Source organism: Ovis canadensis, chromosome 8 (genome assembly GCF_042477335.2).
Source record: "Ovis canadensis isolate MfBH-ARS-UI-01 breed Bighorn chromosome 8, ARS-UI_OviCan_v2, whole genome shotgun sequence".
NCBI classification, from domain to species: domain Eukaryota; kingdom Metazoa; phylum Chordata; class Mammalia; order Artiodactyla; family Bovidae; genus Ovis; species Ovis canadensis.
This window is the reverse complement of record NC_091252.1, coordinates 101777932-101795281: the sequence shown is the minus strand read 5'-3', so window position 1 is coordinate 101795281 and position 17350 is coordinate 101777932. Positions and strand designations below refer to the sequence as shown.

The window sequence follows — 17350 nt, the reverse complement described above, 5'->3', positions numbered from 1 at the left end:
CGCTACTCCAGGCTGAGAGGCCTCCAGCACGGAAGGCCAGTAAGCGCGCTGCTCTGGAGGGGGCTGCTCTGAGTCAAAGGACATTAAGTAGGATAAAACCCGCACTGGGTCTGAAAATTAGATGATGATTACGAACCAATGACAATTTCCTGATTTTAAGGACTGAATTTGGTTATTTAAGATAACAAGTCTGTGCAGGAAGCAGACACTAAGACATCTGGGGCAGTAAGTATTGCACTGAGACGCGCCTGTGAGGAAAAGCCAGTTGTGGCCTCCCCGTCTCGTACAATAAACAAAAGGCCATTTTAGGTGGATTGTAGATTTAAATAAAAAAGGTACAATAATGACGTTTCTAGAAGCGGCTTTACATAATATCTTCAAGCTCTAAATAACGTCTTTGACTTTCTTCAAGCAAAAATTTCTTTAAAATGACCCAAACAGGATCAATGATAAGTAAGACTACATAAAAATTAAGAACTTCTGTTCCTCAAAAGACACCATTGAGTGAGTCACAGATGGGGCGTCAACAGATAACCAAAAAGGCTCCTGGCCAGTCTTCCTCTCTAAATCTCCCTTGGAATAAAATGTAAAGAGGAATCATACTTTTTTTTTTTCTTGTTGATTACAAAGAAAGCAGCATTAGGAATCGTTAATAAACTCATTTTATAGTTTAGAAAACCGAAGGCAAAAGAGCTTGGAGTTGAGGTCTCTTTAGTCCCAGCCTAACGTTTTTTCTCAATATTAGATAAATATAGATAACCAAGGGAAAAAACAAAAGAAGCCTAACCCGAAAAACTCAACGATACAAACACTCAAGAAACGTGGAGTCCATGAGAACTTCTTCACTCAGATAACAGGCACCTAAGGAAAACCTACAGCTAACATTTTACTCAAGAGTTCAAGACTGAATGTCCCCCCCTCTCCAAGAGCAGGATCAAGACAAGGACGCCTGTTCTCACCACCTCCATTCAACCTGCGCAAGAAGTTCCAGGCAGAGTGATAAGGCAAGAAAAGCAAATTAAAACCAACTAACTAAGAAAGCAAGAAATGTGTCCAGATGACACAATTTTGTAAATTTTTAAAAATGCAAAGAAATCCACTAAAAATTCATTAAACTAATTAAAAAATTTCAGAAATCTTGCTTGGATCAGTATACAAAAATTAATTGCTTATTTCTATACACTAGCAATGAACATTCTGAAAATGAAGTTAGAAGACATTTCCATTTATAATAATTTAAAAAGGAATAAAATTTGTAGAAATAAATTTAACAAAAGAAGTGCAAGATTTGAACACTGAAAACTACAGAACACTGTTCATTAAAAGCCTAAATCAGGGAAAACCACCACGTTTATCGTTCACAAGACTCACCCTTAAGGCAGCAATACTTCTTCAATCAATCGACAGATTCCAAGCAGTCGCCCTCAAAATCCCAGCTGCCTGCTTTGCAGAAATTGACAAGCTATGCTTAAAACTCAGGTGGAAGCGCAACAAACCCTGAATAGCCGAAACAGTCTTGAAAAAGAACAGAAGTGGATGACTCACACTTCCTAACTGGAAAACTTTCTACAAAGCAATAGTAATCAAAACATGCAGAACTGGCTTAAGGATAGACAGACACTCTAGTGAGATAGAATTGAGAATCCAGGAATTGATTTTTCCGAATCAACTGATTGTCAACAAATGTCCCAGGGCAATTTAATGGGGGAAAAAAAGGTCTTTCTAACAAATGGTGCTGGGAACACTGAATATTCACATGTTTAAAAATGAAGCTGAGCTCTGTGGCAAGCCGCGGAGTTGGGGTTCTGTTCCTCAGCATGGGGTTTGTTAAAGTTGTCAAGAACAAGGCCTACTTCAAGAGATACCAAGTGAAATTCAGAAGAAGGCGAGAGGGCAAAACTGACTACTATGCTCGGAAACGATTGGTAATCCAAGATAAAAATAAGTACAACACTCCTAAATACAGAATGATAGTTCGTGTAACGAACAGAGATATCATTTGTCAGATTGCTTATGCCCGTATAGAAGGAGATATGATAGTTTGTGCAGCTTATGCTCACGAACTCCCAAAATATGGTGTGAAGGTTGGCCTGACAAATTATGCTGCGGCATATTGTACTGGCCTGCTGCTGGCCCGCAGGCTTCTTAATAGGTTTGGTATGGACAAAATTTATGAAGGCCAAGTCGAGGTGACTGGTGATGAATACAATGTGGAAAGCATTGATGGTCAACCTGGTGCCTTCACCTGTTACTTGGATGCAGGACTTGCCAGAACTACTACCGGGAATAAAGTTTTTGGGGCCCTAAAGGGAGCTGTCGATGGAGGCTTGTCTATCCCTCACAGTACCAAACGGTTCCCTGGTTATGATTCAGAAAGCAAAGAATTCAGTGCTGAGGTCCACCGAAAGCACATCATGGGGCAAAACGTGGCAGATTACATGCGTTACCTGATTGAAGAAGATGAAGATGCTTACAAGAAACAGTTCTCTCAGTACATAAAGAACAACGTAACTCCAGACATGATGGAGGAGATGTATAAGAAAGCTCATGCTGCAATACGAGAGAATCCAGTGTATGAGAAGAAGCCTAAGAAAGAAGTTAAAAAGAAGAGGTGGAACCGTCCCAAAATGTCACTTGCCCAGAAGAAAGATCGGGTAGCTCAGAAGAAGGCAAGCTTCCTTAGAGCTCAGGAACGAGCTGCTGAGAGTTAAACCAAACCACAATTTTCTATCAAGATTTTTCAGATAATACAATAATAAACTTATTGAACAGCAAAAAAAAAAAAAAAAAATGAAGCTGGACTCCTGCCTCATTACATGCACAAAAATTAACTAAAACCGGACCAAAGACTTCAACATAAGCACCAAAGCTATTTCTAAATCTTAGGGGGAAAGCACAGATATAATCTTTGACCTTGGATTAAACAGTGGTTTCTTAGACAGGACGCTGAAAGAACAGGCAACAACAAAGAGGTAATTTGGTCTTGGTCAGAATTTAAAACTTTTTGCTGCAAAGTACACTGTCAAGGGAGTGAGAGGTCACCCCACAGAGTGAATGAAATGCCTGCAAATCATTTCAAGCGGAAGTGTTTCTAGAACACACAAAGAATATTTACATTTCAAACAGAAGACAACCCAGGTTTTAAAAAATTGGCAAAGGATCTGAACAGACATTTTGCTAAAGACAAACAAACAGCCAATAAGCACGTGAAAAGATACCAGCATCACTCGCCTTGAGGAAAATGGAAATCAAAGTCACAATGAGAGACCACTTCATTCATCCTGGAACAGCTGACTCTGAGAAAATTAATGTTGGTGAGGGTGTGGAGCACTTGGAACCCTCAGACAGTGCTGACGGGACATGGGGCGGGTGCAGTTCCTCAGAAGACTGGACACAGAAGTTACCAAGGACCCAGGAACTCCACTCTTAGACAAACACTCAAAGAGAAATGAAAACATATCTCCACACACACACACACACACACACACACACACAAGAAAACCTTGTACATGAATTCCATAGCAGCACTAATCATAATAGTTACCACAAAGTGGAAAACAGCCTGTTAAGGACTAAACAGATAAATAAAAGTGGGTCCTGCCATACCGTGGAACATTATTTACCAATGAAAAGGAATGAAGTAATACTTGCCACAATGTGGATGAACCCTGAAAGCATGATCAGTAACAGAAGTCAGTCCTAAAAGACCATCTCTTGTTTGATTCTATTTCTATAAAATGTCCCAAACAGGCAGCTTCAAGTTGGGGGTGCCTCGGGAGGACTGGACTGCTAGCTAGGCAGGGCTTCTTTGGGGAAGGAACGTAAAAACGTTACCTGAAGGTGATTGGGGTAATAGTTCTTGGTGAGCATACTAAGGGGCCATTGAACTGAACATTCTAACAAAGGGAATTATATCTCAATAAAGCTTTCATTATAAATTTAAAAAAAAAGACAAGCTGAGGCTTCTAGGAAAAGTGGAGGTTTTTTTCAAAGTTCTAATAAATTTATAATGGTAACAATCCTACAATGCGAAACTATGCAGCAATTTGTTTTATAAAAACTTGCTTTTAATCTGAACAAAACGTCCCACCGCCTTCAGTCTATTTTCACACTTGCCCACCGCCCGCGCGGCGGCTCTTCCCCCAGACTCCCTCCGGGGGCCCCGCGCGTCCTCCGGAGCGCCCGGGAGCGCGCGGCCCAGGCGCCCAGGGCGCGGGCCCCCGCCGACGGGGCGGGCCCGGGGGCGGCCGCTGTGACCCCGGGGCGGGTGCAGACGCCGCCTCCGCGGCCGCCGATAGGTCCCAGCCCGCCTCGGCGGCCCGCGGGCCGGGGGCGGGGAGCGGCGGCGGCGCGGAGGCGGCGCGCACGGCCGGGCGCTCCGGAGCCCGGGAGCGAGGCCGGGGCGGCTCGCGGGGCCGAGCGCGGGATGTGGGCGCCGGGCGGGCCGCCGGGGCCCGCGGGCTGGGACCGCCGCCGGGTGGGCGCCAGGCTGCGCGCGGCGCTCGCGGGGCTGCACGAGCTGCGGGGGCTGCGCGCCAGGCAGCAGGCGCGCGTGTGGGGCGCGCTGGCCGGGCCGCCCCCGCCCGGGCCCGCCGCCCCGCGCGGCCCCCGCGCCCACGAGCTGCGGCTGGAGGCGGCGCTGGCGGCGCTGCAGGAGCAGCTGGTAAGGAGCGCGCGGGGGCCCGGGGGGCCCGCGGGGGCCCGGGGGGCCCGCGGGGCGGGAGGCGGCCGAGCGAAGGGCACCCTCGGCGGCCTTGGAGGACGCAGCTCGGTCCCAACGCAGACGGACGCAGAGGCTCCGCAGATGCGGGTGCTGGGAGCTGCCCAGCCCGCCTGCGCCCTGGGGCTGCGCCGGGCTCTGCGTGTCGCCCGGCGCATACAGACTTTGAGGATGAATTCCTGTGTGGAGTTTCCCTCTTGCGCTGACAAGAACGCATCAAATCGGTTTGCCCTGCGGGGGTGCTCCTTGGAATGCCCATTCCGGGCGCCAGTGTCTCCCTGCGGAGTGGGTCGGGGGACAGAGTGCCGTGCGCCCCTCAGCTGGCCTGCTCCCAGGCTGAGCTCTGGGGTGCTGTCATTGTTGGGGGAAGTGGGGGTCTGATGAGGCCTCTCCAACTTTAAAATGTAACCTGACCTGCGAAAAGAGGTGTGTCCTCTGGACGGAGAGGCGGTGGGACCAAGCCTCCTGGGCCAGCAGCGGACTCCTCCACACGCGGGTTCCTTTTGTGCCACTGAGGACACTCAGCTCACTGCCCCGTTATTGATCTGTGTGATTTCACTTCATGTACTGGCGTCAGCTGAAGAGAGTTTTTGCAGGGTTGCAGTACTTTTTTAATGAAAAATTAGAAGGCTTCCCTGGTGGCTCAGGCGGTAAAGAATCTGCCTGCAAGGCAGGAGACAGGATCGATCCCTGGTTCAGAAAGGTCCCCTGGAGAAGGGAATGGCTACCCACTCCAGTAATCTTGCCTGGAGAATTCCATGGACAGAGGAGCCTGGCGGGCTACAGTCCATGGGGTCAGGAGTAGTCAGACATGACTGAGTGGGCTACAGTCCACAGAAAGACGCCTATTTGAGAACTGACTCTATTACACCAAGTGGAAAGTCTTTTGACTGAGAAGTTAAATCAGCCCTGTTTAAAGTTGCCATCTGTACAAAGCAGGCTGGATGAAGCTGCCACGTTGCTGTCAGCTTAGCGCAGTCGTGTCGTGCCAGTGATTTGTGAGCTGCTTCTGGGTTAGAGCATCCGGAAGCCCAGGGTCTTGCGATGCTTCCCAGGACTCCTGCTGGTGCAGCCTCTCCTCCTGGGATTCCCCGGCTCCTCCATGGAAGGAAGGAGCCAGTTCCCAAGTGGGACTTTATAGGCTTTTCACCGCGCCCCCCCCATATCCAATCCAGTCAGAGCAGCAGGTGTAGGTTCTGTGTGTGTGTGTGCGCGCGCCCAGACACAGCCTCCCTGGAGGAGGCACACAAAAGCCTGCAGAGGTGCCTGACACGCGTGTGACGGGAAGGAGCTCCGGGGTGCTGCTGTGCATTGCTCTGTGGGGGAGCAGGAGCACAGTTGATGATTAACTGAGCTTAAGTCACATACAGATCAGACTTGTGGGTTCTCAGCCTCTAATTACAAGTAGCCTTTTGGGAGAGAAGATCAAACCGGTTTTTTTGTTGTTTTTTTAATGTGGGGACCAGAAGGAACACGCACACTTTGTCTTGAAACTTTGTTCTTGGCACAGACTGTGTGCTCAGGAGAGGAGAAGAGTTGAGTTTGTGTGACATCAGCCCAGCGATTAGCAGGCTCACGTCTCTCCTACAGGGAAAGCGTTGGGAGTGATCCCCATTCTGCAGTGAAGGGGCGATCGCAGGGCCTTCGCACCCATCTCTGTCTCACACTTGGGTAGCTCGCGGCTCAGGCAGGGCCCCTGCCACCCACGCGGGGTTGGCCTGGGCAGGGCCGCCAGTCAGGTGTGAGGACAGGAAGAACTTTCATGGGGCCCCGCAGCAGCTGTGTCCGCAGATGTCCCAAGTGCAAATGAGCTCGAGCACCTGGGGGATTTACGCTGCCTTTAGGAACAGTCCCCACGCCAACACTTACCACAGGGAGCTGTGCCCTGTTAATTGCTACAGCTGAAGTCACAGCAGGAGGCGCGAAGTAGGTGCTTAGTGAGTCTTTGTTGGATAAATAGACAAGCTGAGCTACCATTACTGCTGATAGCAAAGGAGAAGAAGGGTTCAGTCTCTGCGTCCTAGACTTCCGAGCTCTTGAAAGCCCCGTGACCTCCAACCCTGCCTCTGTGGCCGGCACTGTGGTCAGCTGTCCGTCTTCCGGGGTTGTCCTTCCCCGAGACGAGGCTGCCTTTCCCATCTCTGTCAGGGTCAGGTTCCCAGAGGCCCTGATGAGAAGCCTTGGATGCCCCAGAGAGCCTGCAAGCTCCACGTCCCGCCAGGAGCCGCCAGCACGAGAGGGGCCCAGGGGCACGAGAAGGCAGGCCCTGGGCACCTGCCGGGACCCCGTGGGGAGTTTCCCGCTGGTCACGCTGCCCGGCCCGAGCAGCAGCGGCTCCTCCTCTCTGGCAGGCGCTGGCCTTTAGCAGGGGCTAGAGGCCTGACTGCCGTTGGAGCCGCAGCGTCTGGTGCTGTCCTTGGGCCGCTAGCGCTTGCCCCCTGACCTCTCAGGGGATATGGACTGGTTCAAGGTCACGGGAAGGCACAGGGGCATCCACAGGCCAGGCAGGGCTCCCTTGCGCAGCGCCGGTGCCCGTGGTCCCCGAGGCTCACCTGGGACCCTGGCCTCCCGAGGGCCTCTCCCCCAGCCGGATGGGGCTCTCGCGGTGCCGCGGGACTGATGCCCGAGCTGCTTCCTGTGCGTATGTCTGGGTTTCGGGGAGAGGGTGGCAGTGTTCTAGATGCCGTCTCTGTACCCCGAATGTGGGGACATTCGCCCTCCGAATCTGCCGCAGAGCTATGAGAGGTCCAGAAAGCCGGGTTGCAGATGGGAGCAGACGGGCCAAACTAGAGGAAATGGGATCCACCTCTGCAGCCTGTGAAGTCAACAGTTCGAAGAGGGGGCTAAGCCCGACGTCTGGTTGTAACAGCATGCCCTGGGGAGAAGTTCTCAAGCGTTCGTGGTCACAGAAAGTTGGTCCCTGGGGAGCTTGTCAAAGTGCAGGCTCCCAGGTGCGCCCTAGTCTCAGTTAATTGGTGTGGCAGGGAGCTTGGGGGTCTAAACAGAGGCCCCTGGGGGCTCCCGCCCCTGGGAACCCTGCTGTCTCTCCTTCACAGCAGACCCTCGCCCCTCACGAGGTTTAGGGGACTCAGACAGGACGTGCTTCCCGACTGTGAGCCAGAAGGCCTGCGGTGCGTCGGGGGCGCAGGGACAGCACGGCTCGCTGCTCTGGAGGGAGCCCGTGCGGCACAGCCGTCGCGTTTACTCCATGGTGACATTTCTGCCGCGGGCCTGCCTCTGCAGAAATGCAGGCGAGCGCAGGAATGCTGGGCGCCCGGCTCCGCAGCAGACCATGCTCTATGCGGCTCCCCCAGGAACCTCTGACTTAGCACAGCCTGAGAGCCCACGGAGGGGCTGACGAAAAGCAGAGACACAGCTCCCCATGGAGGACGGTGTGCGTCGGGGTGAGACGCCCTATCGCCCTGCAGCGGGGTCCTGGGGACACGGTCATTCCCTGGAAGGTACTAGGGCCTTTCGACATTAAACAGGAACCGCCAGCCACGGGCCAGGCCAGGCACATGGGAATTGCAGAGCATTTATTCCGGCACAGACAGGCCAGGGTCAGTTTTGGTAGGGGGATGGGGCTGGACAGGGAGGAAATAGCCAGAGGGGGCCTCTTTCAGAAGGAGGGGGCTCGTGGCTGGGGAGGGAGGCGATCTCATCGATGCGTTTAAACTCCTGCAGTAGAAACTCCCTTTGTTTGAATCTAAGTGATTCTCCTTGGCTGGAGCCTGTCCTAGAGCCCGCCCCCAGCTCTCAGGTCAGGCGTCCACCTGGGGAGGGTTTCCCTCTGTGAGAACGTTCAGGGACGAAGGTGGCCAGGCAGTCTCGGTGGTTGTGGGTGTGTAAGACGTGAATAAACTCGGGACTGCCTTTCACGGCGTTACATTTACAGACACTGTTCCACGAGGCTGGAGACTGTCGTGCTGTGAAACGTGGGGGTTGTTCTGAGACCCCTGCATCGGGTCCTGAGGAAAGTGGATTTGGACCGGGTGGGTCCACCCACCGGGCGCCGGGCTCTCAGCCCCTAACCCAGAGCAGTGTGCCGACGGCGTTGTCCCGTGAGGATCAGAAGCTGCTGCCACCTGCCCCCTCTGGGACTGGCTTCTTGTATTATTGAAATTGCTGAAGTAATTACTCATTTCCTATATAATAAACAGAAATACAATTAATCACCTTCTTAAACAGGAAGACCCATATAATTACAGTCACTAATTATTGGCCTTGAACTTCATTGCTAATCTAAACAAGAGATTTAGGCAGTGAGCCTCGGCAGCAGGGCGAAGTCTTATCACTAAAGGAGGGGCGTCAGCGTCTGTGAAGCACGGGTGCTGTTTCACACGCATGCGACGCACGCGTGTGCACGTGTGTGGGTGTGCATGGTGAGCATTAACCGCATGCATGTGTGTTACATGATACGCACACGCGTGTAGTTAACACAGTCACGCGTGTTACAGCCGGGGCAGCCGAGGCCTGGAGCGGGGCAGAGCCGGGAGGTGGGCCCTGAGACCAGAGGAGGCTGGGCAGTGCAGGCTGCGCCCGCCCCGGCGCCAGACATCCCCTCCTGCAGGCCTGTCCCGCTCCCCAGAGCCCTGCAGGACCATCCTCAGGGTCTCCTGTGCAAGCCATGTGTGTGTGTGAGTCACTCACGTCATGGTCCACGTGCGGGCTGGAAAAGAATTTCCAGACGTGAGGCAGAATGAGAGGAGAATGGAGTTTATTAGTGTGGGAGAAGCTGTTAGAACAGCGGGGTGGCTCAAGGGAGGGCCGACCCTGAACAGGGTCCCTGGTGCATCTTTATGCCCAGGGTGCCAGGCACGGGACGGGGCCAGGCCGGGACGGGGCCTTGCAGGTTGTGTGCTGATCGGATCAGGCAGGTGCACTGGGTGTAGGCGGGGAGGCAAAGGCCTCCCTGTGGGGTGGGAGGGGAGACAGGTCATGCTGCTCTGGAGGACCTGAGGTTTGTTACAGGTCACGGCACGGGCGAGGGAAGGACGATAAGGGCCTGGTTTGTTCTCCGCCTCCGTTCCAAGAGCCTGCTTGTTCACTCTGCTCTTTGACTCTTGGGACACCACAGCTCAGTCGTGTCCAGCTCTTTGTGGTCCCAGGGGCTGTTGCCCGCCAGGCTTGTCTGTCCATGGGATTCTCCAGGCAAGAATACTGGAGTGGTCGCCGTTCCCTTCTCCAGGGGATCCTCCCGACCCAGGGATTGAACTCAGGTCTCCTGCGTTGCAGGTGATTTTTTACCGTCTGAGCCACCTGGGAGACACACCTGCGCCCTGTAGGCTAAAGCTCTGCAGAAGGTGGGGCCCTTTTTCTCTCCTGGGGACGCTCCTGTCCCCCCGCAGAGCTGAAAGCCCAGTCCCCCCGGTGCCACAGACGGGCCGCCGTGAAGGGGCGTGGCGGCACAGGCACCAGACGCAGGGTCCACGGGGCGCGAGCCCGGGGCAGCGGGCTCTTGCAGAGATGGAAGGACCTTGAAGACCCTCAGTGGCTCCTGCTGGAGGCGGGGACCTCGGGCTGGTTTGGATCCCAGTCCCGCTCTCATACCCTGTCTCCTTATAAAGGAAGATGTCTAAGTGACCATCGCTGATTGCAGCGTCTGTACCTGGGAAGAGGAGCCGGCAGGAGGGCCAGGAGGCCATGTGTGGGGTGGAGCTCGGGGCTGCAGGCTGGGGTTTGCCGGGGGATTGGGGAGGTTGCCGCATGTGAGGTGGCTGCACGGAGTGCCCCAGCCTCCTGGTCTGTACTCAGAACGGCCCTGTGCCCCCCTCTGCCCCTTCCTAGGACCGCTTGAGACGCCAGGACGTCGGCCTGCAGACGCACCTGGACCAGCTGGACCGTCAGATCAGTGCGCTGCAGCTGGACGTGCGCAGGGGCCCTGGCGAAGCCGCGGACAGCGACAGCAGACCCAGCTCGGGTACGGCCGGCCGGGGAGCCCACCGCTGCTCGGGCCCCTGGGTCAGCAGCCACCGCTGCCTGACAGTGCGCGTCACGGAAGGATCCGATCACTTTCAATGCTTGTGTTTAAGTGCAATTGGGAAGAAAGGGGGGCTTCCCAAGGGGCGCTGGTGGTAAGGAACCTGCCTGCCCATGCAGGAGACACAAGAGAGGCGGGTTCGATCCCTGGGCCGGGAAGATACCCTGGAGGAGGGCACGGCAACCCCCTCCAGTATTCTTGCCTGGAGAATCCCATGGACAGAGGAGCCTGGTGCACCACAGTCCCTGGGGTCGCACAGAGTCGGGCAGGACTGAGTGACTCAGCGTTCACAGGGAAAAAGAGAGAGTGTTCTCTGTGCACTGTTTCGTTGGGAAAATGCTGCTTTGGGGGGAAGAAGCCGCGTGAGTTTCTCTCCTCTCTCTGGGCCGAGGCACGTTCTGGGCTGTGTCTGGGTGGAGCCGGTGTGGAGGCTTTGGTGTGACATCAGGACGAGTTTTGAGGCCGTGGGTTTATGCAGCCTAAGGGCAGAACTGCGTCCTCCCCGCGGCCTGTGTGCCCTGTGTCGAGCTCGTTCAGGGCCACACAGCGATGGTTGGCATCGTTCTGACCGACACAGTCCTGGGCACCCGGCTTCCTCTCGCGGTTCCAGGCTCAGGCAGCAGCTCAGACAGCAAACCCGGGAGACTAGCGTCTCCCCGAGGACAGTGCTCTCTGCCGCGTCTGTCTTTCTGTTTGCAAGATCCTGTCACGCCTGTAGCAGGGCCGGGCAGGGGCATCCCTGAACGCGGCCCCTTTTCTGGTTGATGCCTCAGATGGAGCTTGAGGGGCTCAAGGAGGGAGGGGAAAGGAGGGTCCCACTCCCGGGGCCAGACGCCAGTGGTCACGTGGGGGAGTGAGCCGGTCGCCCCAGAGAGGGGTGAGCAGGTGGTGAGCGGGGGTGTGGGTGAGGGCGGAGGGCCCGCTGACCCCCCGGGAGGGGGAGGAGGCAGCGGGGGTCCTGGGCATCCTCGCCCCGGGCACCCCCCCGCCAAGTCCCACGGGCCCCTCGCACGGGGCTCCCTGGGCCGCACTGAGCACCTGTACCCCCCGCCAGGCTTCTACGAGCTGAGCGACGGCGGCTCCTGCTCCCTGTCCACCTCCTGCACGTCTGTGTGCAGCGATCACGTGTCCTGCTCCCTGGGCACCTTGCTGCCCGCCGCCCCCAAGGCCAGGCCTGGCTCGGGGGACTGCCGGCCCCGGTCAGCCGACGAGACCGCCGTGTGTGGGGTCCCCCTGCCCGCGTGGGGGCCCCTGGCCAGCGAGGAGGGGCCAGGCCAGCTCCTGCAGGAGGAACCCCGGCCCCGGCCGGTGTCCACAGGTGAGGAGAGCCGGGCAGCGGGGGACCCGCCGGGCCCTCGAGCCCCGCCCCCCGAGGAGGTGAGGTCAGCCCCAAGCTCACATCCCGGTGGGCCCAGCCCCGACCTGCCAAGCACAGAACAGGAAGCCCTGTGCTTGTGGTGGGGGGGGGGGGGGGGTTTCCGCCCCAACAGGGGCTGCTCCAGGGTTTCCATGGGCTTTTGGATGGACAGAGGACCCAAAGGCCCGCTTCTGTTCATCGTAGCAGGGCTGTGGTGATGAAAAGCACGTCTTATTTAAAATGACCGTCCTTCCATAGCCTTCCGTGGCCCCCCTGGGACCAGGATGGAGCAGAGCTGGGCACGGACGGACATGGAGAGAGCTCAGCTCCCGCGCGGCTCCCCCGCCCCGGCCCACAGATGGTCCCCACACTCCCCATCCCTCAGGCAGTCCCAAAGGAGCAGCACCTCACTCCCGGTGCTGGACCTGAGCCAGCGGATGGTGGGCGCGTCTGCAGACGTCTCAGGGACGGTCTGCCCCGTGACCTTGTCCCCGACCCCCCTTCTCTCTGTGTCCTCGGCACCTTTGCCGCATGAGGGCAGAAACTGGGCATCAGGGTCTCGGCCTCGCCCCGCCCCGGCTGTGGCTGGAGTGGCCCAGGTGGTGGACGCATGGCAGCTGCCCACGTGTCCAGACGCCGCATGTGCGGGGCTGGGGTCGTCCTGCCTCAGCTGGGCGGGGGACGCTTCCTGTCCCAGGGCGGCACCTGCATCTCCCCTCGTTGACACCTCCCTCTTTTTCTCCTTCCCAGGTGACCTTGAAAGGATCCTGCCGGCCGATGTGGGGCCGCAGAAAGCCGGGGCACACCCCATGGCCGCTCCCTTCCTCTGCCACGGGGTGGACCCCAAGTACCAGTGCGACCTGGTGTCCCGGGGTGGCCGGGAGGTGTATCCCTACCCCAGCCCGCTGCACGCCGTGGCCCTGCAGAGCCCGCTGTTCGCTCTGGCCAGGGAGACGCCGCAGAGCGAGGGCTGCGCACCCCCCCGCCCGCCCCCCGCCAGCCCTGCAGGCCCCAGCCCCGTGCGTTCCGGCCTGGCCTTCGAGGCTGGCCCGCCCGCGGCCTACATTGAGCGGCTGCTGCAGCTGCGGGCCCGTGGGGGTGCACGGGGGGCCCCCAGAGGGGAGGCGTCCCCAGCCCCGCCACAGCTCGGTGCCCGGAAGGTGGACGGTGAAGGTGGCCTGGAGAAGCCGGCCTGCACCCCCAGGAGGGCAGTGGTGAGCGGGGCCGCCAGCGGGGTCGGCCTCGCCCAGCCAGCACCCACGCCCTCTGTGGGCACCCCACGCCCCAGCAGCCATCCCGAGGGGGGACGTGGCCCATGTCACGGCCATACACATGGGGAGGCCCGTCCAGACGCCCCCCAGTTGGCCTGTGGCCGGGCCCCCGCTCCCCGCTGCCCCACTCGGCCGTCGGTGCTCGCTGGCTGGCCGGGCGGAGGCAGGTGGCCAAGCGGGCGTGTGGACGGACACTGTGCCCACCCCCGCCTGGTCCCCAGTGGAGCTTACCCCACGGGGCCCCCCAAGACCAAGCCTGTGATGGTCAGGAGGGGGCCCAGTGACAAGACGCCGGGGCCTGCGAGGCCACAGCTGCAGTGGGGCGCCCTCGGGGTCCCCCGGCCGCCCCCAGAGTTGGGAGGCGCTCCCCAGAGGCCCGCACTGGCCACAGAGGCGCCCGGCCGGTCCTGCTCTGAGTCCAGCCTGTACCCCGTGTCCTTCTTCGTGCCCCTGCTGGTGGCGCGGCGGGAGGGCCACCGGGCATCAGCCCAGGCCTTGTTCCCCTGGGAAGCCGCGCCGCTAGGGGCGCCCGGGGGGGCGGCACGGAAGAGGCAGCGCCGGTGGCAGTCCTCGGTGGAGATCTCAGCCCGGGCACGCCCGGACCCCAGCCTGGGGCCCCACAGACCTGCAGGCCGGAGAGGGGGCGGCCCACGGCCTGTGTTCGCCAGGCCCAGGCCCCCGCCGGCCCGGCAGGTTGCCCGCGCCCGCAGCGCGTCAGATGGCTCGGAACGCTCAGCTGAGTGCGCCTCGCTGCTCCTCTCCACCGCGGCCGAAAGCAGCGGGGACGAGGCCAGCGACCACACCGCCAGCCGCTTCGGGGACGCCGAGTCCAGCGGCAGCGACTCTGGGGGCGGCGGGCGGCTGGGCCAGCGAGCCCGCGCCAGCTCCAGGCTGGCCCTGCCCCCGGTGCCCAGGCTGTGCCGCGTCAAGGCCTCCAAGGCCCTCAAGAGGAAGATCCGCAGGTTCCAGCCGGCCGCCCTGAAGGTCATGACCATGGTGTGAGGGGCGGGCCCGCCAGCAGAGGGGCCTCAGCCGAGGACAAGCCCAGCCTCGCTCGGGGCTTGGTGTTCGGGCCGCCATCTGACGCCTCTGCTTGGTCCCACCCAGAAGCCGCCCCTTGACAGGGGTCCCCTCAGAGGAGCTGCCAGGGTGTCTCTGGCGCGCCGCCCCTGGGTTAGGCTGTGACTCTGGCGCGTTGCCCATGGGGCCCAGTGGGCGTCTCCAGGACTCCAGGGTTGCAGGCCTGACGTCCTGCGTCCCGGGCCCTGTGCCCCGAGCCCGGGGTGGGTGCCCTGGGTCCTGTGCGCGTCGGGGGCAGGCGGTGTCCCCGACGGCTGCAGCACTGGGCTCAAGAAACGGGGTTGGAGTATGAGTCCTTGTCAAATGCTCCAGGTGAATAAACACCCGAAATGCCGTTGTCTTTGCAAGTCAAGTCTGTCCCCGTAGCCTCCCCTGCCAGGGACGTAGCTGGTGGTCAGCAAACCCTCGTCCCTCCCACCGTGAGGACGCCCTCTCACCCTGGGAGGAGAATGCGCTTCATGTGAGTCCACGCCACAGTCTTTCCAACACTCGTGTGTTGAGCATAAAAGTGCTTTTGAAAAGAAACCCTTGTATGTGGTGTTTATTTTTCAAAGGAAATTTCCCTCAGCTTTTCCAGAAGGTGGGATTTTCAGGGAATCTGCTTGCTGAGAGCATCTTCAGTTCGTAGAGCACTTTGCCCTGAATTTTTCCAGGCTGCTTCTGTGGCTGGGAGGCAGAGAGAAGGCCTGGGGGGAAGGGGCGTCCCCCACCCCCGGGAAGCCTCAGAGGGTCTGGGCTCTGTCAGCCCCTCCTGGGCTAAATGCACAGATTGGCAGAAACTTTTGAAGGCAGACAACGAGAAAGCAAGCTGAAATAGTAGATTTTATACTAGACACTAGATGGCCATGAACAAACAGTCTCGAGAGGCGCTCTTTGGAGATTGACATTTTAGAATAAAGAAGTTCACCTGTTCAGACTGGGCGGCTTCCAGAGGTGAGGGCAAAACAGAGAGACTGCTTTCTGCACAGCCTCTGAAACACCGCTGTTTCCAAGGGCCACGCACAGGCGTCGACACCCAGGCCTCCACTGGGTCTGGATAGAATTCCCACGTGGGCCTCCTGGAATCCACTTGAAGGGGTCTTCCTAAGCTTTTTCTAAAACTGTGTTGATATTTGGAGGAAGAAGCCAAACCTACCAGTTACGGGTTTTTGGTAAAAGGTTGTACACGGGACAGGCACTTCCCTGGGGGCTCAGCTGATGAAGAGTCTGCCTGCTGTGCAGCAGACCCGGGTTTGACCCCTGAGTCAGGAAGATCCCCTGGAGAAGGGACAGGCTACCCTCTTCAGTATTCATGGACTTGCCTGGTGGCTCAGATGGTAAAGAATCCACCCGCAATGCAGGAGACCTGGGTTCGATCCCTGGGTTGGGAAGATCCCCCCTGGAGGAGAGCGTACTCTTGCCTGGAGAATCCCGTGGACAGAGGAGCCTGGCGGGCTACAGTCCATGGGGTCACGAAGGGTCGGACAGGTCCGAGTGGCCACAGCACAGCTCACAGGACATTCTCTTCAATGGTCTAATTCTCATCCATGTGGCCTGAGAAGGTGGGGGTCCTGTGAGAGGACCCAGGCGCTGAGAGGCCAGCCCTGCCCCGGTCCTCACAGTGTCCACAGCCTGCGCCCCTCGCTGAGCACCCTGGAGAAGCGGCCGTGAAGCCCGCTTCGCAGAGCGTGTCCTGCTGTGTGACGTCCTCGCTCGCATCAGGCAGAGCTGCTCCCAGTTCAGGGGCTGCAGCGCCGCGTCTGCGACCTGCAGACGCCCTTTGTTGTCATCAGGAACTCTGTCCTTGCTCCACAGAGAGCCCCCGGGCTCTGTCTCTGGCCAAGGTCTTGCAGGGTCAGTGCAGGAGGGGTGCAGTGGGCGTCCTGACAGCGTTTCTCTTTCTTGGAAGCCGGGCTGTTTCCTCATGATTCAGCCTCTGAAGTCAGCCAGACAGGAATGCGTCCCCACCCAGATGATGCTGGGCCTGTCTGAGCAACCAGCAATCAACTGTGCCAAAACCCAGCAAAGTAACCCTGCCGACGGACCAACCGGTGATCCAATCATGCCAGTTAACCGGCAAAGTCACCATGCCGCCCAACCAACCAGCCATCAACCATGCCAATTAACTGGCAAAGTAACCATGCCAACCCACCAACCAGCCATCAACCATGCCAGTTAACCAGCAAAGTCACCATGCCAACCCACCAACCAGCCATCAACCATGCCAGTTAACCAGCAAAGTCACCATGCCACCCAACCAACCAGCCATCAACCATGCCAATTAACAAGCAAAGTAACCATGCCAACCAACCAACCGGTGATCCAACCGTGCCAACAGCCTGTCTCCTGGACAGCCCAGGAGGTCACGGTTGCAGAGGAGGCTATGGCCGGGTAAAGAGCAGATGGAGGGCCAGACAGACAGCAGATCAGACAGACAGACAGCAAGGGTCTCTGGCCCCCGGGAGCAGCACAGGCAGGCTGGCAAGTGCCGTGGGGAGGGCTCTGTGGGAAATCTCTAAAGGCACAGAATCAAAGTTGAGAACATCAGCGGCAGAAGGCAGAGCCTGCCTCCAGCCCAGAGGCGCCAGAAACTCAGAGAAGAAAGAAACTCAGGGAAGGCAGAAGGCCGAGGGCAGAGTGTGCAGAAACAGAGATTAACTGAGACATTCCATTTATTTGCCTGAATAATTTGTGTTTTTAGCATGTTTTTCCTCTGAACAGGTATGGTCGTAACTGCTCAGGACAAAGGGAAGACAAAGCAGGCAGCTGCTCTGGGCTGAAGGTGGCCTGTGACGGGGAGGGCGGAGGATTACTCGACGATGGGGGTCCTTCCAGTGCATTTGAAGGTGGGTGAGCTATTTCCCCATCCCTGAACCCAAAGAGAAAAGAGAGAAAGAGATTTACTCTCTGACTTTTGAGATCATTAGGAAGCATTTGTAATTTCCAGCATGAGTGAAGTACAA

The 17350-nt window shown here is 57.8% G+C and overlaps 2 protein-coding genes across 2 annotated transcripts; both read left to right on the top strand.

The window, feature by feature from the left end:
- The first annotated feature begins 1781 nt into the window (after positions 1-1781).
- On the top strand, positions 1782-2764 carry LOC138445396 (large ribosomal subunit protein uL18). The gene has a single exon (XM_069599335.1). The coding sequence runs from the start codon at positions 1818-1820 to the stop codon at positions 2709-2711; it is 894 nt and encodes a 297-aa protein (XP_069455436.1). The 5' UTR covers positions 1782-1817; the 3' UTR covers positions 2712-2764.
- Positions 2765-4357: 1593 nt separating this feature from the next.
- DACT2 (dishevelled binding antagonist of beta catenin 2) lies at positions 4358-14933 on the top strand. Its single transcript, XM_069599334.1, has 4 exons — positions 4358-4663; positions 10508-10640; positions 11755-12018; positions 12808-14933. Exons 1-4 carry the CDS (start codon positions 4427-4429, stop codon positions 14328-14330), a joined length of 2157 nt encoding a protein of 718 aa, XP_069455435.1. The 5' UTR covers positions 4358-4426; the 3' UTR covers positions 14331-14933.
- Positions 14934-17350: the final 2417 nt, after the last annotated feature.